We start from the raw sequence: 20,533 nt of genomic DNA, 5'->3' as shown, positions 1-20,533 counted from the left end.
AAAAAAAAAGTGTCCTCTGACTTCAGAAGTAGTTTAGTGAAGAGGACAGTTAAATAGACTAAACAGTAAAAATCCAGCATACTAAGTGCCAAGATAAAGTTTTTCCAAGATACAACTATCATAAGGGAAGCATCTAAGATTAGACAGCTTGGGGAAGTCTTCCGGAAAAGTTCTTTCAAACCCAGCTTAAGGAAACAAATTCTTTCCATATTTTACAGCAGGTCCTTTTCCCAGATTTACAACATATTTTCCAGCCTCTCCAAATTTAGCCCTACCTTCATAAATCAATAAGAAAGGCGTAAGTGTGGAGAAGGAGCATTTCTGATGATTCTCTCCAGAGAGTCCTACCTGGTGCTCATGTTTGTGTGTGTGTGGCCTCTTGGCATTTTTTAAAAAAGTAGTCTCTCCTCCCAATGTAGGGCTCAAACTTGCAACCCCAAGATCAAAAGTTGCAAGCTTTATAAGTGAAATTAGTCAGAGAAAGACAAAAATCAATATGACTTCACTCATATGAGGACTTTAAGAGACAAAACAGATGAGCATAAGGGAAGGGAAACAAAAATAATATAAAAACAGGGAGGGGGACAAAACAGAAGAGACTCAAAAATACGGAGAACAAACTGAGGGTTACTGGAGGAGTTGTGGGAAGGGGGGATGGGCTAAATGGATAAGGAGCACTAAGGAATCTACTCCTGAAATCATTGTTGCACTATATGCTAACTAATTTGTATGTAAATTTAAAAAAATTAAAATGAAATTTAAAGAAAAGGTTCTAAGATAGGAAAAAACAAACAAACAAAAAAAAGAGTTGCAAGCTTTACCAACTGAGCCAGCCAGGTGCCCCTGGCCTCTTGGCATTTTGCATTACCTACCACCTGCCACTTAGTCCTATAACAGTCCCCAGATGGATATAGTCCTTGTAGTATCTTGGCACCTTTTCTGTGAAATGTGGGTAATTGGAATGGCTATCTCATAGGATGTGAGGATTAAATAAAATGATAAAAGTAAAGCTCTTGAAACAATGGCTGGCACATACTAAATATTAACTATTGTTATTGTGATGAAGCTAAATCCATCCCTGTTATCTCTAAGTCTACCTTTCACATCTCATAAGAATAGGGGTAAAGTTACGTACCAGTAAATAGGGAGAAGGCGCAGGATAACATCTCAATTAAAGATACCCTGATGTCTCCATGGATGCATAGTAGCCTTAGTCTCAGATAAGAATGTCTCAGGTGTAAAGAAAGTGCTAGCCATCATCAAAGTTCCTAGGGGAACAAAAGGGTAATGAATGCGAACAAAAGCCTGGCACAGGTCGAGGGTATCTACCTAATGGAACATTAGGATAACTCACTCTCACTGTTTTGGAATATACAGTTTGTGAGTCCTTCCTGAAGAACAGAAAAGTAAGAAGTGACTGACCGCTACATAAAAGAATGGACTTCAATGTCCCCATCGAATTTTTACACTGTTGTCTTGTCTTTGTAATAAATACTCAGTGCTACAACATACTTATTATTTTAAAGATGAGGCAAATGAGGCTCAGAGAAGCTAAATCCCTGGCTTACCTAGGATCACACAGGCTTTAAGGGTCAAGGCCAGGATCTAAGCCAAGCTCTGGTCCACTTTGAATCCTACATTTTTCACCACACCAAAGAACCTTACTTTTTGTTGGCTTCCTTCCCTTCAATTTTTGCCAACAATCAACAGCATGAATCATTTATTTAGGATTGCCGTAATTAAAGCCATTCTTCTCACTCGTTTAGGTGAAGCTGTTAATATTGTTTTTATTAGTAAGAAGAGAAAAGGGTTAACATGAGTTTTGTTCCTAATTGAAATGATTCTCAAGATGACAAGATTGAAAAACATTAAACCTGACTTAATATAAAGGGCTACAATCAGAGTCTGTGAGGATATTTCAGTATAACAGTAAAGAAATGAATTTTTTCTCCTTTTCATTACTTACATTCATTCTTCATTTGGCTGTCACAGCACCAGACCTGACAAAAACAATAATTTACACATAAGTAATGTCTAGAACTTTGCTGTGCAATGCGGTAGCCACTAGCCACATGTACCTACTGAACACCTGAAATGTGCCAATCCCAACGGAGACGTGCTGCAAGTATAAAATAAATACACATTGTGTTTTAATTAGTACGAGAAAGGGGAAAACATCTCATTAACATTTTTTGTATTAGTTACATGTTGAAATACCATTTTGGATATATTCGGTAAAGTAAAATAGATTAAAATAATTCCACCTGTTTTTTTTTTTTTTGTTTTTTTTTTTGTTTTTTACTCGTTAATGTGGCTTCTAGAAAATTTGTAATTACATAAGTAGCTTGCGTTTGTGCTCGCGCTATATTTTTATTGGACGGTACTGGTAGACGACGAAAAAGAGGGTAATTTCATTGAAAGGTAGTGCATTTTGTGAACATTTCCGGACGGGAAGAAAAAAGAGAGAAGACTGAAGCCTGGGCACAGTAGGTAGGACCTACTCTGATAAACTACCTTATGTGAATTGAAAGGGGCGGGGGAGAGAGGTGCATTTTGATTGCGTTCCCCCCTCCCTCCCCCGCGGCCGACCAGACAGGTGGCGGAGCTTCTCCCGCAGCGGTCCTTCCGGGCCAGTCCTCGGGCCGGCCGGCTCCGGGTCATTGAACACACCTGCGCGCCCACGGAGGTGCGCGTCCGCGAACCCTAGCGCTGCCTCCACGCCCCCTCCCCCCGTATTTTTATTTTCCTGGCATCAACCGTCAGTCTCGCACTTCTCTACCGAGAGGCACCGCGTAGGTAAGGCCTGCCTGGGGTGAGCACCCCTTTCTCCTCTCGGCCCGCCCCGGGGGGTGGGCCGAGATGCCCTCGCCCGGTCCCCGCGTCGGGCAGGGCTGTCCGTTGGCCGGGAAGCCACTGGCCGAGCGGCCTGCTGGGCCGCGGCACCCAGCCCGCCACGAACCGCAGCAGACGCGGAGGACGCGCCCGGGGCCTCCGGGCCGCGGGGGGCCGCTGTGACCCGCCTTCGCCCCCGCCGCGCCGAAGGCGGGGGAGCCGGGTTTGGGGGAGAATCGAAAAGCGGAGGGCAGCCGCGGGGGGCGGGCGCTCTGGAGCGGCGGGTTCGGCGGGTGCTCTGGCTGCGGTCCGCTCCGCCCGAGGCGCCAAGGAACCGCGCAGGGGCCCGCAGCCCTCCTCCTCCATGAGGCCCGAGTGAGCGCGGCGGCGAGAGCCGGCCCGCGGCGCCTCCCCCCCGGCGTCCTCTCCCGAGCGCAGCGGCAGCGGCCCCCGGCGGCGGAGGAGGAGGAGCATGTCGGACGGTTTCGATCGGGCCCCAGGTGCTGGTCGGGGCCGGAGCCGGGGCCTGGGCCGCGGAGGGGGCGGGCCTGAGGGCGGCGGTTTCCCGAACGGAGCGGGGGCTGCTGAGCGGCCGCGGCACCAGCCGCCGCCGCAGCCCAAAGCCCCGGGCTTCCTGCAGCCGCCGCCGCTGCGCCAGCCCAGGACGGCCCCGCCGCCAGGGGCCCAGTGCGAGGTCCCCGCCGGCCCCCAGAGGCCTCCCCGGCCCGGGGCGCTCCCAGGTACGGAGCCGCTCTAGGGGACCCTGTCCTCCTGGGCCAACGCTTCCCCACGGCCCTTGGCGCGCGGCAAGGCCGGCGCTCTTTTTCCTTCTACCCCCCCCCCCAACCCCCCCGTTCCCCGAAAGCGTTCCCCGAGGGGCCCGGTTGCTCCGGGGTGGGGACGGGCCCGGAACGGGGTTTGGAAGGTGGCTGCCGGAATCCTTTGTGCGCCCCGGCTGGGGGGAGGGGCCCAATGCGCGGTCTCTGAGTTCTGCCGTCCGGGGAGGAAGTAAAAATCGCCTCCCCCTTCCCAGCCTTGGAAAGGGAGACCTTAAGCGTGCAACCACCTCTTTTAACTCCTTAAAAACGAAAAAAGGAAAAAGAAAGCTCTCGAGCATTCATTTAGGAGGCAGGTATGGCCATAAATGAGCTAAAGCAGCCTATTGTTCCTTTTTGCAGGCTTTCTGTATATATCCTGGCGATAACCTTAATATTCGTGACAGTTCTTGTTTAACTCTTAAAAACCAGTCCTTCTCCTGTGGCTTTTCAGCAGATAGTAAGTTGCTATACAAAGGAATGAACGCATCTAACACCCCGTTTTTCCTTTCTCAGAGCAAACGAGGCCCCTGAGAGCTCCACCTAGTTCACAGGATAATATCCCACAGCAGAACTTGGAGTCAGCAATGGCTAAACCCCAGGTGGTTGTAGCTCCTGTATTAATGTCTAAGCTGTCTGTGAACGCTCCTGAATTTTATCCATCAGGTTATTCTTCTAATTATACAGTAAGTATGCCTTTTTACTACAATTCTGGATTAATATTACTGGAATAACGTGATTATTACTTTATGTCATTAATCGGTATTATGGAACTTTCTACTACACATAAAAACGTCATGAATTCTTTACACTCTCCAAGAAACCAGACAGATTCAGGAATATGTTTTGTGGTTTGTGATGTTCAAAATATCCATGTAAATTGAGAGTAGACCTTTTTGTCTTTTTTCACTGTATTCCCGGTATCTATAGAGTATTTCTAGCCTAGTAAAGGATATACTTAGGGCACTTTCAATATATAAAGCTAAAATTTGTGTCCAGGGCCACCTGGGTGGCTCAGTGGGTTAAGCCTCCGACTTGTGCTCAGGTCATGCTCTCAGGTTAGTGAGTTCCAGCCCCTGATGGGGTTCTCCCTGCTGTCAGCACAGAGCTGGCTTCCCATCCTCTGTCCCCACCCCCCCCCCCCCCCCCCCCGTCCTGCTTCTGTGCACTCACACTTTCTCTGGTTCTATTTCAAAAATAAACATTAAATTTTAAAAAAACTACATTAAAAAAATAACAAAATTTGTGTCCAGACTAAGTGGATGATCTATAGAATAATGGCCTGGCAAAGCTGATTTTAAATTGGATTTCAGCAAGATAACTGAATATTCATTGGTAGTTTTAGAGTAAATTAAACCATAGTTCTGCTGCGGACTAATTTGAGGTAAGTTTTTTAATGTTACACATGTGGACTCTATTATGTTAAAACAAGTGTTTCTGGTTGTAATTAACTAAAGAAACGTAGGAGGTTTTGATAAAGTGTTTACACAAGTATGAAGAACTTTTAAACTTTCAGGTTCATTTTTGTCAATAACTTAATAAACTGAACTCCTTTTAAGTGGGAGAAAACACAACACAATTGGGAATATGTCCTGGGTAAATGCATAGCAATTGATTGTAGATAAGTGGGGCAGGAACCATTAGAGGGTTAAAATGATACTTTAGCACAGAAGTCTTCTCTTTCCTAATTTCTTAGTTTTACTGACATTTAACCCAATAGTGTACATAAAGGTTAGCTCAAAGTTTTACAAAATGAACACTTAAGCAACCAGTGTCCAAACCAAAAAAAGGAACATTAACAAAGCTCCCTATGTGTCCTCCTAATCATTACTGCTCTCCAGGTTAACTACTATTTTGATTTACAAGTTTTGCCTGTTTTCAAAGTTTGTATAAAAGGACTCATACAGAATATATTTTTTTCACTTTTTTTGACATTCAAGTTAATCCATGTTTTAGCTTATAAACATGGTGACTTAATCTAGCATTCCATTGTGAGAATATACCACAGTCCCATCTTGTCTGTTTTTGTTTTAATATTTGTCCCCTTTGTCTCCTCTAAAATTTTTTTTTTAATCTTAAGGAGGCTTCACGCCTAGCGTGGGGCTTGAACTCATGACCCTGAGATCAAGCGTTGCATGCTCTACCAACTGAGCCAGCCAGGCACCTGTTTCCCTTTGTCTCTTGATAAACATTTGATTGTTTCCACTTTGGGGCTATTATAAATAGGGCTGCTGTTCTACCCATGGGTACATACCTAGGAGTGGAATTGCAGGGACATAGGGTGGTCAACTCATTTTTTCCCCCCCAGAGGTTTTAAGTAATCTCTACACCCAGCATAGGGCTTGAAGTCCACATCAAGATCAAGAGTTTTATGCTCTACCAACAGAACCACCCAGTTGCACCGGTAGCCAACTTTAATGGAGATTGCCAAATAGTTTTCCAAAGAAAATGTTCCAATGTACACTCTGAGTAGTATGTAATTTCCACTTACTCTGCTTCCTTGTCAGTATTTGGAAATTTCTGTTTTTAAGTTTAGCCATTCTGGTGGGTACGTGGTATCTACTTGTGTTTTTTTATTAAATTTTAATGTTTGCTTATTTTTGAGAGAGAAACTGTGTGAGTAGGGGAGGGGCAGAGAGAGAGAGAGAGAGAGAGAGAGGCACAGAACTTGAAGCAGGCTCCACACTGTCAGCACAGAGTCTGATGTGGGCCTCTTACAAACTATGAGATCATAACCTGAGCCGAAGTTGGATGCTTAACCCACTGAGCCATCCAGGCGCCCCGCTACTTGTGGTTTTAATTTGTGTTTACCTGATAACTAATGATGGCACACCTATTTTGTTGCTTCTTGGGTGGGGGGCAGTGCTTTCCTTCCATATTTGATAGAAAAGGTATGGAAAAACTGTACCCCATGTTTTAGAAACTCCATGCATCTTAGACTGCCGTAGGAAAAAGCTTTGGGGGGCATCTGGATGACTTGGTCAGTTGAACGTCTGACTCTTTGATTTCGGCTCAGGTCGTGATCACATGGTTCATGAGTTCGGGTGCCACATGGGCTCTTGGCTGACAGCAAGGGGCTTGCTTCAGATTCTCCCTCTTTCTCTGCCCCTCCTCCACTTATACTCACTCACTCACGTGTGCACGCTCACATGCTCTCTCTGAAGATAAATAAAAAACAAAAAAAAGCTTTGTGGCCGGGAAGGGGAAAGGATAGGCATTCAGAAAGAGCAGTTGATTTGATGTCAGTCATGTAAAATAGAAGCGAGGACAGCTTGGATTCTTGCCAAAAAGTTGTATTTGGCTCGGAGAGGAAAAGAACCATTGGAGAGCTGTGAGTAGTTGAATTAACTCTTGAAGAGCACTTTCAGACAGCCACATACTGTTTCCCATTTGTCTCTCTGTTGGGCCATTTTATGATAGGGATGTGTTTTTTTGTGTTTTTGTTTTTTGTTTTTTCCAGAGTTCTGTATCAACTAGTTTACATAGTTCAGGTGACTCCTGGGCTACAGAGCCATGTTGGTCCACTTATTTTGAGCCATTGTCCTCTGTTAGGCACTCCTTGATATCTTCTATTAGATTAGTTTCTTCTATGCTCAGTTGGCCAGAACAGATTGCAAACCAGAAGCCCATGGCTCGTGTGTGGCCTGCAGGTGTGTCGTCTTTGGCCCTCATTGTTTTTCCTTTTTTTTTTTTTTTAAAGGCCTGTTTAATAACCAACCAGTACTTAAATTAGATGTTGCAAATCTAAATTTTCTGGTTTCTCTTAAAATCATAAGATGGGGTTGTACCGGACTGTTAACTTTGCTAGAGCAAAAAATTGTCTGCAGCTGAATGGAGGCAGCCACCTTAGATGGAATACATGACCTCTAATTGCTCATTGGCTTGCCTCATTTGTTTGTAATCCGCCTCTATTCTATAATCATTCAAGATTGCTACCCCTGCTCTGGTGCATTCTCTAGTCTTCCTCATTTACCCTTTTACCCTCTATCAAAGGTAAGTGTTTTACTCTGTCCACTTAGTCACAGAATGGCAGTATCCTTGGTTTTTCCCTGACTCTTAGGATAGGGTCTTGTGACAGATAACAGTAGCCATAATCCAAAGTTAGTTATATTCACTCATTCAACAGATAGTTGGATTCTTACTGTGAGTCAAGCACTGGGGATACAGCAGTGAACAAAATAAAAGTGCCTTAAGTCTGCTTTGATATGCATGAAAATCTGGGTATCTTTGAACTGGATCTGTTCTCAAGTATTCATACTTTTTTCTGAAAGCCTTTATGATAGTTGCTTGTGCTTTCTCAACCCTGCCAAGATTCTGAACCCTTTTATCCTCGAGTCCTTCCTCTAATCCCACTGCTAGAATTTCCTGCTTTCTATGCTTTCTTACCAGGGAGTTGCTGTATCTGTCAACTCCTGGCTATTGCTTCTTCTCAGATCAACCATTACATCTTGAATAATCACAGCTCACTTACAAGAACCAAAAATTCTACATAGGAATTCACAAAGCATTTATTAAGAAACAAAAATCCCCACCCGTCAAAATCCCTTCTTTCTTCTAAGAATGTTCCCCTCAAGTTACTGCCTATTTCTTTTGCCTTTCAATAGTGATGTTCTCCTAAATGTAAACTTATTCACTGTTAGTACTATTTTACTTCTCAGTGATCAAACCTCTGTAGGCTGATCCCCCTATTTGATTTGGTACTATTTTTGTGACCTTTACTGATGCTCTTTGGGTTTTAAAATCTATCGTCCTCTTTTTATTTATTTGTTTATCTACCTTGAGAGCACGAGCGGAGAAAGGGCGAAGAGAGAGAATCCTAAGCAGGCTCCATACTGTCAGTGCAGAGCCTGACATGGGGCTTGATCTCGCGAACCGGGAGATCATGACCTGACCTGAATTCAAGAGTCAGATGCTTAACCTACTGAACCACCCAGGTACCCCTAAAATCTATTGTCCTCTTAACCCTCATCTTAGTAGACTGACCACCATATGATCTGTGCAGTTTAACAAGTCTCAGTGAGTCTGGTCCTGTGCTAGGAGCCAAGGGTACCTTTTCAGTCTTTTAGAAGTTCCTCTTGTTTTTATAAAAACTGAATATTTAAGATACCAATTTTAATTTTTCCCTCTCTCTGCCTAGTGTTTCATTCCTAAGACTGCAACCATTGTTCTTTCAGATTTCAACTCCTAAGATTATTCTGTAGCATTTGCCTCTGACCACCTCTTCTTTTTCCTTTGGCCACTGGGGCAGTGCTTTCTTCATCCTTCCAGTTTGCAGATCATTCCTTCTTCACTCAGACTGTAGTCCCCTGAGGTTCTTCCCCCCGCCCCCCCACATTTTATTACCTGCCTTGGTGATCCTACCTGTCACTTAGAATCTGACCATTGCCTGTCTACTGATACTGAAATCTAATTCTTTCTCTGAACTCCTGCCTTGTGTTTGTTTTGACTTGTTCATGAGGATCTCACGTTGAAATTCAAGTATAAAAAAAGAATTTATCTTCTGCAAGCCTTTTTTTTTTATATTCTGACTAGCTGTGTAGGCCAAAAACAGTATATTGACTCCTGTTTGTCTTTCACACTCTTGCCCCCTTCAAACTAAAGTAGTCTTGACTCTGCCACCGTCTAGGTGTCTGATCGGTTTCCTTTTATTCCTGTTGCTTTGGATTAAGGTCTTCTCTGTACCAATGTATTCAAAGTCTTCCATGAAAAGTGCATTGTCTAACTGTCCCTCCTAATCTCTTGGCACAGAATTCTAAGAAAAATAAGTAAAACTTCATCCCTCAGCTTAAAAGCCATTTAACTCCACATTGAAGACTGATGAAATTTGTACTTGGAAAAATCTGGTACTAGAGAAATAATGCAAACACACTGGAGTGCTGGTCTGTCCAGAATACTCTCTGCTTCCTTTTTTCCTTGAAATGGCAGCTTGTGAACCAGTCCCCTGTAATGCTTATAATCAGAACAGCTCTACTCTCCCTTCTTTACTTTTGGACTTTGGGTTCTCTTAAAAGAGTTCTGCTTCTTTGAGACTGCATTTTTGCCACAGTGAGTGACATTTGATAGAAACCAGAAATTAATACCTTCAGCTAGGACGTGTCGGGTTCCTGCTTTTCTGTCATTAGTAACAGGACACTCCAAATCTATAAAACTCTATATGTCAAAGTATTTTTAATGTAAAATGTATATGTAGCTAATATTAAGTGTATTTAATGTATGCATTTATAATGCTTAACTGCTTTCAGTTTTATAAAACAGTGGTCACTGTTTATAATATGAACATTCATGGGCTCCAGAGCTGTTATCCCTTGTCTATCTTTCCAGAAATTTTCACCGTCTCCAAATCTCTTAAAAATTAAGCTGTCCTAAAATACGGTTCTGTTCTTCGCATTTAACATTAGTGATTTCTGTATTAATAGATGTAAATCTATCGTGTTTAAGTGGCTATTTGATCTATTACATGGATATAAGGTGGTATATTTAGCCAGTTCTTTGTTGATTGTTAGGTGGATTGTTGGCAATGAATATTCTTGTACATATGTCAAAGTTGGATTTTAAGCCTTTGTCAGTTCCTTGGAGTGTAGCATAGAGGTTAGAACCACAGGGTTTGTTCTGTGCTCAGTTCTTCTGACTAGCTGTGTGACTGCAGCAATTACTTAAGTTGGTACATGGTCTTTCCCATTCCAACCTTCTTTGCCCAATGGTTTTTCCACTGGCTTTCAAGCCAGTCTTAGTGTGGTCCCTAAGATTGTACGTGATTTCCCATCTGCCTCATTGATCTTGTTAGCTATTACCCCGTCTTCAGTGTCTGTTCTGGCTTTTCTTAAAGGTATCAGATAAGCACCTATCGTCTTGAGGCCTGTGTGCTGCCCTTTTTTTTTCTTTTTTTTTAAATGTTTATTTTTGAGAAAGAGCACGAGCGGGGGAGGGGCAGACAGAGTGGGGACAGAGGATCCAGATTGGGCTCTGCTCTGACAGCAGCAAGCCTCCTGTGGGGCTCGAACTCCTGAACCCTGAGATCACTACCTGAACCAAAGTTTGACTTTCAACTGACTTGAGTCTCCCAAGTGCCCTGGGGCCTATGTGCTTTGTAAGCCTACTTTCTAAGCCTCAGATATTTGTATGGCTGGGTTTATTTTGTTTTTCTTTTCATCTTCAAATGAGATGTTAACTCTTCTGAATCCTTCACTTTTTTTGTTTTTGCTTTTTTTTTTATTCCAATATAGTTAATCTACAGTGTTATATTACTTTCAGCCCACCTTTTTTCATAGGATATCCTAACATGTGAATAATGTCTTCCATGGTGGAAGATAAGCTCCACTGGAGGAGGACTTTGTCTCCTTTGTTCATGCCAAGACAGTACCCCTCCAGCACCTAGAACAGTGTTTGGCACTTAGTAGGAACTCAACAGTGAACACTTTTGAATAAATAACCAAAGGTGACTTAACTGCTCTGGGTTCGTTTCTTCCATCTGTGCCAAGTTTTTTAGGGTTAAGTGAGACAAGCTTGCAGAGCTCTTAACAGTGTCTGTCGCATATTATACATAGCTTATTAATCAGGGTATCCTCTTATATACCAAGAAGTGTGGACTTTTATTCTGTTCTTCAGATGCTTTTAGGTGTGGTTCTTTAGGTATGAGAACATGACTGTGGCATTTGTAATGTTTTACTGTTTTCCCAGAAATGTAGAAATTTGCTGAACTCTTAATGCCTTACTATGTGCTAGTCACAGGTCTAAGGGCATTTACTCATTAACTCATTTAATCTTCAGTCATATAGGTGTAATGTTTATGATGAATAAATTTGAATTTCATCAATGTTAATTTCTTTATTTTAGAGTGGAGTCATTTTTAAAATTTTATTTTTTAATTTTTTTGATGTTTTTATTTTTGAGAGAGAATGCAAGCAGGGGTGGGGCAGAGAGAGAGGGAGACAAAGAATCTGAAGCAGACTCCAGGTTCTGAGCTGTCAGCACAGAGCCCAACGTGGTGCTTGAATTTGTAAACTGCTGCATCATGACTTGAGCCGAGGTCGGCAGCTTAACCGACTGAGCCACCCAGGTGCCCCTAAAATTTTATTTTTTTTTTTTTAACTAAGCTCTGTACCCAACGTGGGCCTAGAACTCATGACCCTGAAATCAGGAGTCTCTACCAACTGAGCCATCCAGGTGCCCCTAGAGGAGAGTCATTTAATTTGCATTCAGTTTTGAGATCAGAACATTTAATGTATCAGTTTACCTGCTCTTCTCAACAAACGCTATGAGCATGATATGGGCACGTGAATCTGCTCTTCCTGCAGTTGGTCTTATTTCCTTAGTGCGTCTCATAGTACATGCAACTAATGTAAAGTAGCATCCCTTTAATTTTCCTAAGGAAAATTTGGACTCCTGATTTTTTTTTTTTTCTTTATGTACTCACTGGCTTTAGAACCTAATCTCTTCATAAAATGCTTCTATGTTGTCATAATTCTTTCATGTGGTTTCTCATTTGACTCCTTTTGGAAAAGAGTAAGTTTCATTAGTATAATTCTTATTAGGTCATAACTATTAAGCAAATTCAGAATACTTTGGTTGGTGTTGGAGGCATTGCAAGTATCCAGGTTGATAATTGCATCTAAAACCTTTTGCAGTACTCCCCCTGTTCAGCCTCTTGCCATTTACTAAAAGACTGAAAATTACCAAAGGTGATCGTGGTAAAACATAGTTGGAAACTGCTACAGTCAAGGTTGGCTAGAAGCCTGGATATAGCAGCCCAAGTCTGCCAGTTACACTGTGGTGAAATTTGTAGTCCCTTAACTATATATTTCTCTGTCCTTGGGAATTAACAGATGACAGACTTTACTGGGTTCTTTTTTCAATATAGAAATTGTTAAATAACTGTAAGAATATGAAGAGTGTGATGACCCCCCACTCCTCCCCCCCCCCCCCCCCCCCCCGCCGCCACATGGCCCCAACAGTTAGGTACCTGTGGCCTAACTGTGGGCATTCTAATGTCTCTATCTGTGGCCTCTTCTCCCTTCCCACTTTGAAGCAAATCGCAGTTCTTGTACCCATAAATAGATCAAAATCTTAATTTTTATATTGGTGTTATATTAAAATATTGGTTTAAATTTTGTCATTCGTCTTATAAATCTGCCAGGGATGAGAAGACCATTTTCCACCCAGTTAGGTGGTGTCCTTCTGCTTTAATGTAACACTTCGGCTATTGGGGAAGGAGGAATAGTTCAGTGGACTTAATTTTGCTAAAGAAAATAACAAATTTTATCGTGTGAAGGATCATTTGTTCTAGAGACTTCTCACCTTAAAGCTGCCTTAGTTTTTTTAGCCAGTTTCAAGGATTAAAACTTTTTGTTGTTGTTGTTGTTGTTGTTTTTAACTTTTGATCTATAGGAATCCTATGAAGATGGTTGTGAGGATTATCCCACTCTATCAGAATATGTTCAGGATTTTTTGAATCATCTCACAGAACAGCCTGGCAGTTTTGAAACTGAAATTGAGCAGTTTGCAGAGACCCTGAATGGCTGGGTTACTACAGATGATGCTTTGCAAGAACTTGTAGAACTCATCTATCAACAGGTAGGTTGGCTGATGGCATGGGTGATCATCAGATAGCTTCCTTGAAGCCCAAGAGTGGTGTTGCTCCTTCAGGGAGGCCAGGTTCATGTTTCCTGGCTTCCACACTCCTTAACTCTTTAAGGTTCTTGGGAGCTCTCAAGTCTCTGTTGTATAAAATCCCTGTAGTGGGGATCTAGGGCTGGAGCCAGACTGGAGATTCAAGGCTCTGTACAGTCAGTCAGAAGGAATGTTAAGACATTTATGAAGAAGGCTAGGTAAGTATCCTACCTTTTTTCCATCCCACTCTGTTTCTAAAGGATCTGAAATTAACTGTAGTTCTTTTCTCTTAGGTGTTGAATTATATAGCATTTTTGGATTAAGAGAAAAAAATCATGGGAGAACTTTTTTGCCTCATAAAGGAGTCATTTTAAAAAAAAAAACCCATAAAACACTGTTGAGTCTTAACATTAATGCTTATATCTTAAATTTCCAAGGATTTACATCTTAATTCCGTAATTCTAGATTGTTCACACAAAGTTTAGTTTTGATCCTAGTGTATTGATCAGTGATACATTAAAGCTATTTTAAGGGGGGCAACTAGATAACACTAGATTTTGAAGACCAATTTAAGGGCAGTGTTTGAAACTGACCAAAAACAGTGGGAGGGGACTAGAATTATAAACACAAGTGTTATTTAAGTCCTTGCTGAAAGAGCAACTCGAATTTGGAGTATTTGGAAGGGTGATCATGGTGGCCGGTTAATTTGGAGTATATGGAAGGGTGATTATGATGGCTGGATAATTTTCATCCTACTTAGTGTTTCATTTGATTGCTTTTACAATTGGTTCTGGGTAGTTCGTGGACCCCTTGGTATTACCTGGCAACTCTCAGGTTTGGAACATGCCTGAGATTTTAGGAAGATAGAATTGCTCTATTTGTCCTCATACCTACTTTTGGCCTCTAGGTAGGAGAAGAAAATGGAGAAATTATACTTGAAATTGCTTTTCTGGTTTCTCTTCTGTTTTAGTTGCAGCACTTCATAGGCTGCCTGGTTCTAGTTCTTCAGGGCTGGACAAAAGGATTGTAGCCTGACAAACTACAGTTTTTGTGATTGTCTCAAAGCCAATTCTTAGAATATGTATTCCTTATTTTAAGTTTTGATACTCTGTGTCAGTGATACAGGTTTTTACTTGTTTTTACATTTCATTGAGGGAATGTATAGTAACAGAATGCCTGTTATAAAAATGGCAGATTAAACCTACATATTCAACTTTGATTCCTCCCCTAATACTGCTAAAATGACAGGATTTTTAAGAAGCCATAAGCCTGTAGGGGCTGAGATGAGGAGAAGAGATGGAGACTAGAAAGCAGGTGGGTGAGTGGTAACTGACTTGGCAGATCTAAAAAAGTTGAATTCCAAGCCAGTGAGGAAAACTGAAAATCCCCCCTGATTTACTGAGTAGAGCCTTTGGAAAGCTCTAGGACAAGGTTGGAATGAGACTAAAAAGATTGCTTGGAAATCTTTAAAAAAGAAAGAGAGACCCTCTCCCTCTTTTTGCACTGAGTAGCCAGTTTGAAGTTTTATTGTAACCCTTCTTGAGAAGTTCTTGAAGGGAAGTACTCCACCAAAAAGAATTAAGCCAAGGACAAAGATGTAGAAACTAGGAAACTGCATTTTAGAGGAGCGGCTAAGTGGATTATCTAGATGGTGGTGAAGGAGATCCCAAGATGATGGCCAGGCTTTGCTGGCGTAGGGCAGAAGACTCCAGGCATGATTCCTGGTAAGGTGAGCATAGCTGCTGTGGTTGAAGATGTTAAGAAACTTAAAAACTTGTGAGTTTAGGGGTAACATCAATGAGACTTAAGTAAAGAACAGTGTAGAAAAATTAAGTCCAGGGAAAACAAAGTTGTGTAGGAAAGGAGAAATCTGTGTTATGTGGTCCAGCCATAAATGGAAACACAAAACCAATCAGATCATGGTATAACGACATTGGTAGATGGAAAGATTGGCAAATAGCAGAATGGAGTGGTGTTACGTGAATATCCAGTGAAAACTGGATATTCCTTTTCCATGGTGGGAAACTCATAAGAAATAATAACTAAACCGAAATCCCGGAGCATGGAGATACAGAGGTTGAAACCTTTTCAGCTGAAAGAATTGAAAGTGGTTGTCTGTGGAGTGTAAAGGTGAGGTGTAGTGGGGAAGTATGACATTTAATAACAAGCCTTGTAGAGCTTCTTGCCTTTTAAGTTGTATGTGATAATTTTAAAAGTAAACTAAAGGAAAACCGGCAATGTCCATAATGGGAAAAGTATGATTTTTGAATTTCAAGTCTTCTGTGGTACCAGATATGCATACGTGATCTCAGAAGAACCCAGTCTGTCTGCTGTGATAACAAGGGTCCCTTGTGAGCAATGAAATAAAAAGATCTAATTATAACATAGGTACTGTATGCTAGGCAATGCTAAACATTTAACATGTAATGAATTAACTCACTTAATCCTCCATGGTTGCAAGGTATTACTCTTCTCCCTTATACACATCTTAACAGAAGTTAAGTGACTTGTCTAAGATTTACCACAACTCCGTAAGTAGACTCCGTATCGGGTCAGAGGGGCATCAGACCATCCGTTACATCTCTACTCTCTGGTTAGTTACTACCTTTTGTAACCTTGGTCGAGTCCCTTAGCCTTTTAATGTGTTACCTAATATTGGGTAGTAAGCCATGTTGTCTCTGCTGTTCTTTAAAAGCTGTAATTAAAGTTAAAACTTAGTTTCACATAGCCAAAGCAGTACTATCTTCGGTACATAGTGTCTTGCACTGTCTTAGTTTTTGGAAGAGCTTCTCATTTCCTCTTTACCCCAAGTGTTTTTGGAGTACTCTTTAAGTGTTAATCTCTCCTACCAGGTACCATTTATCACCTCTCCTAGGAATCAAGCAGAAGCCCATGGAGGGTAATTGATGTCCAAGGTCTCCATGCAGGCCTGGGAATGTTGTTCTGGACTGCTAGATACCAAAGTCTCTGCTATCCTTGCCCTAAAAAACACCATGAAAAAGAATCGTTTGGCAAATACTCTTATTCATAACTAGCACTGTGCAACTGAGCACATGTATACATCCTATGCAAAAATTGGCTAGTATAAAGAGATCTTCTTAATTTGCTTTCTGGTAACCTCAAGTAAATTGTGGGGAGAACTTGCCTTAAACATTTTCCTTTGTTCTTGGTATGAAGTTGGGAGGGAGCGTTAACTTAATTTCCTTACGCCAAACAATAAAGACTTGTTCATTTGTATAATGTCAGTTTTAGGGGTGGAAATGTTTTTCTTAGAATGTTGCTGTTAAGTATTTGCATTAATAACAATGTATTTGTGTTACAAACAACTTTTTTTCTTTTTGAAAGGCCACATCTATCCCAAATTTCTCTTACATGGGAGCTCGCCTGTGTAATTACCTGTCCCATCATCTGACAATTAGCCCACAGAGTGGCAACTTTCGTCAGTTGCTGCTTCAAAGGTCAGTATGAACATATGAAGTTAAAGGAAAACTTTAAACATACTAGAATTTGACGATTCTTTTCTAAAGACTGTGTGTATTATGGAAAGTTGCAGGGGAAGTTAGGGTGGACCATTCTTTCTTGTATTATAGTATGGTATGTACTGTTAAAAACTTATAGTCCCACATATCAGTCTCTTTTTTTCTGTAATGATCTCTGCTTTTGGTTTTGTGCTTAGATGGCCCTTCATGTTCCAAGATCTTAAATGTGATCACTTATGTATTTCTTAGTACTCTGTACTTTCAATTTGAATAGGTCGTAATTGCTACAGGCTGAACTAGTTTGAGTTTTATCCCTACCATTTTTAAAATGATCCATTTCCTTACTGATTTGAACTGTTAACTTCCTTAAACTACATCCTAATATTTGGGTTTCATTATATTCCATTTATTGTTCTATTTTTATTTTATTATGATACTATTAAAAAGCTCTAGTTTTTTAATACCTAGTATATTAGTCTCCTCCCCGTAGTTTTTGGGTAGAGTTTCCTTTGCTATTCTTGCATGCTGCTTTTCTCCAAAGAACCTTAGAATCAACATGTGAAATTACATAAATCTTTTTGGTATTACTAGATCTTTTTGGCATGACTTTGAATTCATAAGCTAATCTAGGGAAACATTTTCTTATTGGAATCGTTTTATTCAATTACAGGGTTGTCTTCAAGTTTATTACAGTTAGTCCATTAGTTCTTTAAGGATACTTTTAATGGTTGTAGTGTATTCCATAATTTGGTTAAATTGCACTGGAACAGAATAAGGATTCCAAAAGTGACTCCAGAGACTCTTGAAAATAAGGCTTTTGATGAAGGTCCTACTTCAGATATGTATGTAGAAGGTAAATTGTGCTGCTGACAACTGGCTAGCCATTCATTGGGGGTAGAAAAAAGATGGGTTCCTGTCTACACCAAAATATATTTCAAATCTGTAAAAGACTCAAAAGTGAAACACTAAATACTAAGAAACTAACAATTAAATCTTAGGTCTTGCTTAAAAGGGCTTTACCAACCTATCCATAAGTCCTAAAACAAAAGATTAAACCTAATTTACATATAAATTGTAATATGGGGTGGGGAGGAAGGGTCCTAAATTTATATGAAGGAAAGAAAAAACGGGAATTTGTAACACATGGCAGTGAACTCATTTATCTAATATGAATGGCAATGAACTCATTAATATGAAAAGACGGGCCTCTTAGGAATGAGGTAAGAAAAAAATTATTTTAATAGAAATATTTGAAATGGCTCTGAATAGGTAAAATTTGGGAAAATATAAATGATAAAATTTTAAAAACCTATTTAGCCTTAACCTGTATTTATAACTCCTGGAAAGATATGAAAGTGGGCACTTCTAGGAGCTTGCATGGCAGAAAGGCTGGCTTCTGTTCCTGTAGACTGCTCACCCCTGGCTGTACGTTACAGTTACCCAGAGACTTAAAATAGGGCTGAGACCCTGTCCTCATTGGAAGTTCTGATGTAATTGGACTGAGGTGGAGCCTGGGTTTTTTAAAGCTCCCCAAATGATTGTAGTCTGTAGCCATGGTTGAAAACCTCTTCTGATTCTCTTGACTCTACCCGAGCTTGGAGCTTCCATAGTACTGTGTTACTGTCGGAGATATTAACGTAAGTGCTAATCCTTTAACAAGTGAAAAGCAGGGCTTGATTCTGTTACCTAACTTAGAAATGTATACATATTTAGGAAAAAAGAAAAGTTACCTTCATGGCCGTTATCTCTGGGTTGTAGTGACTTTATTTTTTATACTTTTCTGTTTTTAACCTTTCTGAAATAAGCATGTATTGCCTTTAATTAGGTCTTTAGCCTAAAAAGATTAGTTTAGAGGTGTGGGTTGTTCTCTAGATAACCATTGCTGCCCAGGGGTACGAATTTACCTTTGCATATTCATTAACATATCTTAATGTATAATAGAATAGTCATTGCACTTAGAAAACAGATCATTTCCTTGAAATTCCTACCTACAAGGTCATAAAAGGAGAATAGCCCACAAGGTGTTTGGATAACTGGCATTAATTAGCTCATCCTTTCCATTATTAAACAGGGTGTTTTATTTAGAGATATCCCAACTTTTGTTCTGATGAGGAATTAATGTTTAGAGAGTAACAAATATGACTCAAACGAAATGTTGCTCATTTAATGTAGCTTCTAAGCTGTAAGTCATATAGACACGATAAACTGTACTGGGTTTATGGTTGATTCACGGGCTGATCCAAGGTAAAATCTTGGTAAGCAGTGACTTTTTTTTTTTTTTTTTTTTTTTTTTTTTTTTTTTTTTTTTTTTTTTTTTAGGAAAAGAGAAAAAATTTTGTTTTAATTTGACATAGCCAAGCTAAACTGGTCCCTCATACATGGAAGCCATTCAGTCTCCATAAACCCCTACTTCTGTCCTTAAAAGAACTCTCAAAAAATCAGCTTTATAAAACATGACTTTCCTAGAGTCTTTCACCACCTTCTCAAGAGAGATAAGAAAAAATATTTAACACCAAATTGGTAAACATTTAAAGTACATTCTAAAAATCCTTTTAGTAGCAACAGACACCATAATTCACTGACATGGGTTATGACAGGTTTATTGTGATTGTTTTAGATAACTTCTAGGATGGCAGATGGGCCAAGGAGGGGGGCAGTGGGAACAAAGCAAGGGAAACTAAGTTATTTGGCTCCTTTTGGTCTCTGGGATATTGAGACCAAATTCATTGCTTTCTGTTTCTATGTGAATTTCAATTGGAGACTTTTCATTTCTCTGATTTGTGTAATGGAGGTTAAAAGAATAATGGGCTTAATAAAAATTCATTGTATTTTCAGTTGGGGACCCATCTATACATGTTTCTTAAGATGTGTTTTAAAGTTCATATATTCAGAATAGAACATTTTACAGAGATAATTTGAGTAAAAACAGTGCTTTCTTGACAAAAAGACTAGAAGACAAAGGTGAGGCAGTTTTTCTTTGTGGTGCCAATATACGATGTACCTCATGAAACCTATGTTGCTTAAACAGATGACAAACGCATCAGTTTCTTAAAACTAGGAACCTTAGTATGAAAAAGCACTGCAAATTCCAATAAACAGGAACACTTCTTATCCTAAAAAATCAGAAGATTGTACTTATCTCTTTATTGCTTGTGAACAGTGAAACCAACAGATGGTTGTCCTGTTTGTACAAAAAACAAAGCAATGTGAGATTATAAAAGGTATATCTTCATTAGGTGTCGGACTGAATATGAAGTTAAAGATCAAGCTGCCAAGGGGGATGAAGTGACTCGAAAACGATTCCATGCATTTGTACTCTTCCTGGGAGAACTTTATCTTAACTTGGAGGTGAGGACAAAGTTTTTTTTTTGTTTTTTTTAAGTACTGACAAAACCTGAGAACATAAACTGACCTTGGTAAGGAATTTGTATTTGCGTTACACCTTTACATTAAGGATGAAGTTGAAGAGGGGCGAGGGGAAAGAGAAATGACTCTGTACCTGCAGGCAATGGTGTGTGCGTGTGTCTTAATGGAACGTCTGTAATGTTTGTTTCTCCTGTTTGTGAGGAGGGTGTTGGGAAGTAGTTACTGGGAATTTTAGTCTTTGTGTACTTTTGGGAAGCCGTGGTTTCAATGCAAATTTAAGCTTTTGAAATCATACTTTCTTGAATCTTCACACATTTCGTATGTGGACTTTAGATGGTGGTTCACAAGCAGTCTATAGCACACAAAGCTTTGAGTTAGAAGTGGGGACAGGAGAATTTCTGGGGGTTTTTCCTACCCAAATTCACCCAGAATTAC

The 20,533-nt window shown here is 40.5% G+C and overlaps 1 protein-coding gene across 3 annotated transcripts in view; it reads left to right on the top strand.

The window, feature by feature from the left end:
• The first annotated feature begins 2,583 nt into the window (after positions 1-2,583).
• Positions 2,584-20,533, top strand: part of PAIP1 (poly(A) binding protein interacting protein 1) — a 31,221-nt gene continuing 13,271 nt past the window's right edge. Inside the window, exons 1-5 of one of the 3 annotated variants that reach the window (XM_025923651.2) lie at positions 2,584-2,796; positions 4,164-4,333; positions 13,032-13,217; positions 16,599-16,711; positions 19,969-20,080. In XM_025923651.2, coding sequence (XP_025779436.1) covers positions 4,235-4,333; positions 13,032-13,217; positions 16,599-16,711; positions 19,969-20,080 — 510 coding nt within the window. In that variant the 5' untranslated portion in view covers positions 2,584-2,796; positions 4,164-4,234. Of the gene's footprint in view, positions 2,797-2,945; positions 3,573-4,163; positions 4,334-13,031; positions 13,218-16,598; positions 16,712-19,968; positions 20,081-20,533 lie in introns of those variants that run through there. The other 2 variants (XM_086678395.1, XM_086678402.1) reach the window with 2 other exon arrangements.

The sequence above is a fragment of the Puma concolor genome, chromosome A1, assembly GCF_028749965.1.
Source record: "Puma concolor isolate L17-30 chromosome A1, mPumCon1.1.hap2, whole genome shotgun sequence".
NCBI classification, from domain to species: domain Eukaryota; kingdom Metazoa; phylum Chordata; class Mammalia; order Carnivora; family Felidae; genus Puma; species Puma concolor.
This window is presented reverse-complemented; position numbering and strand designations above follow the sequence as displayed.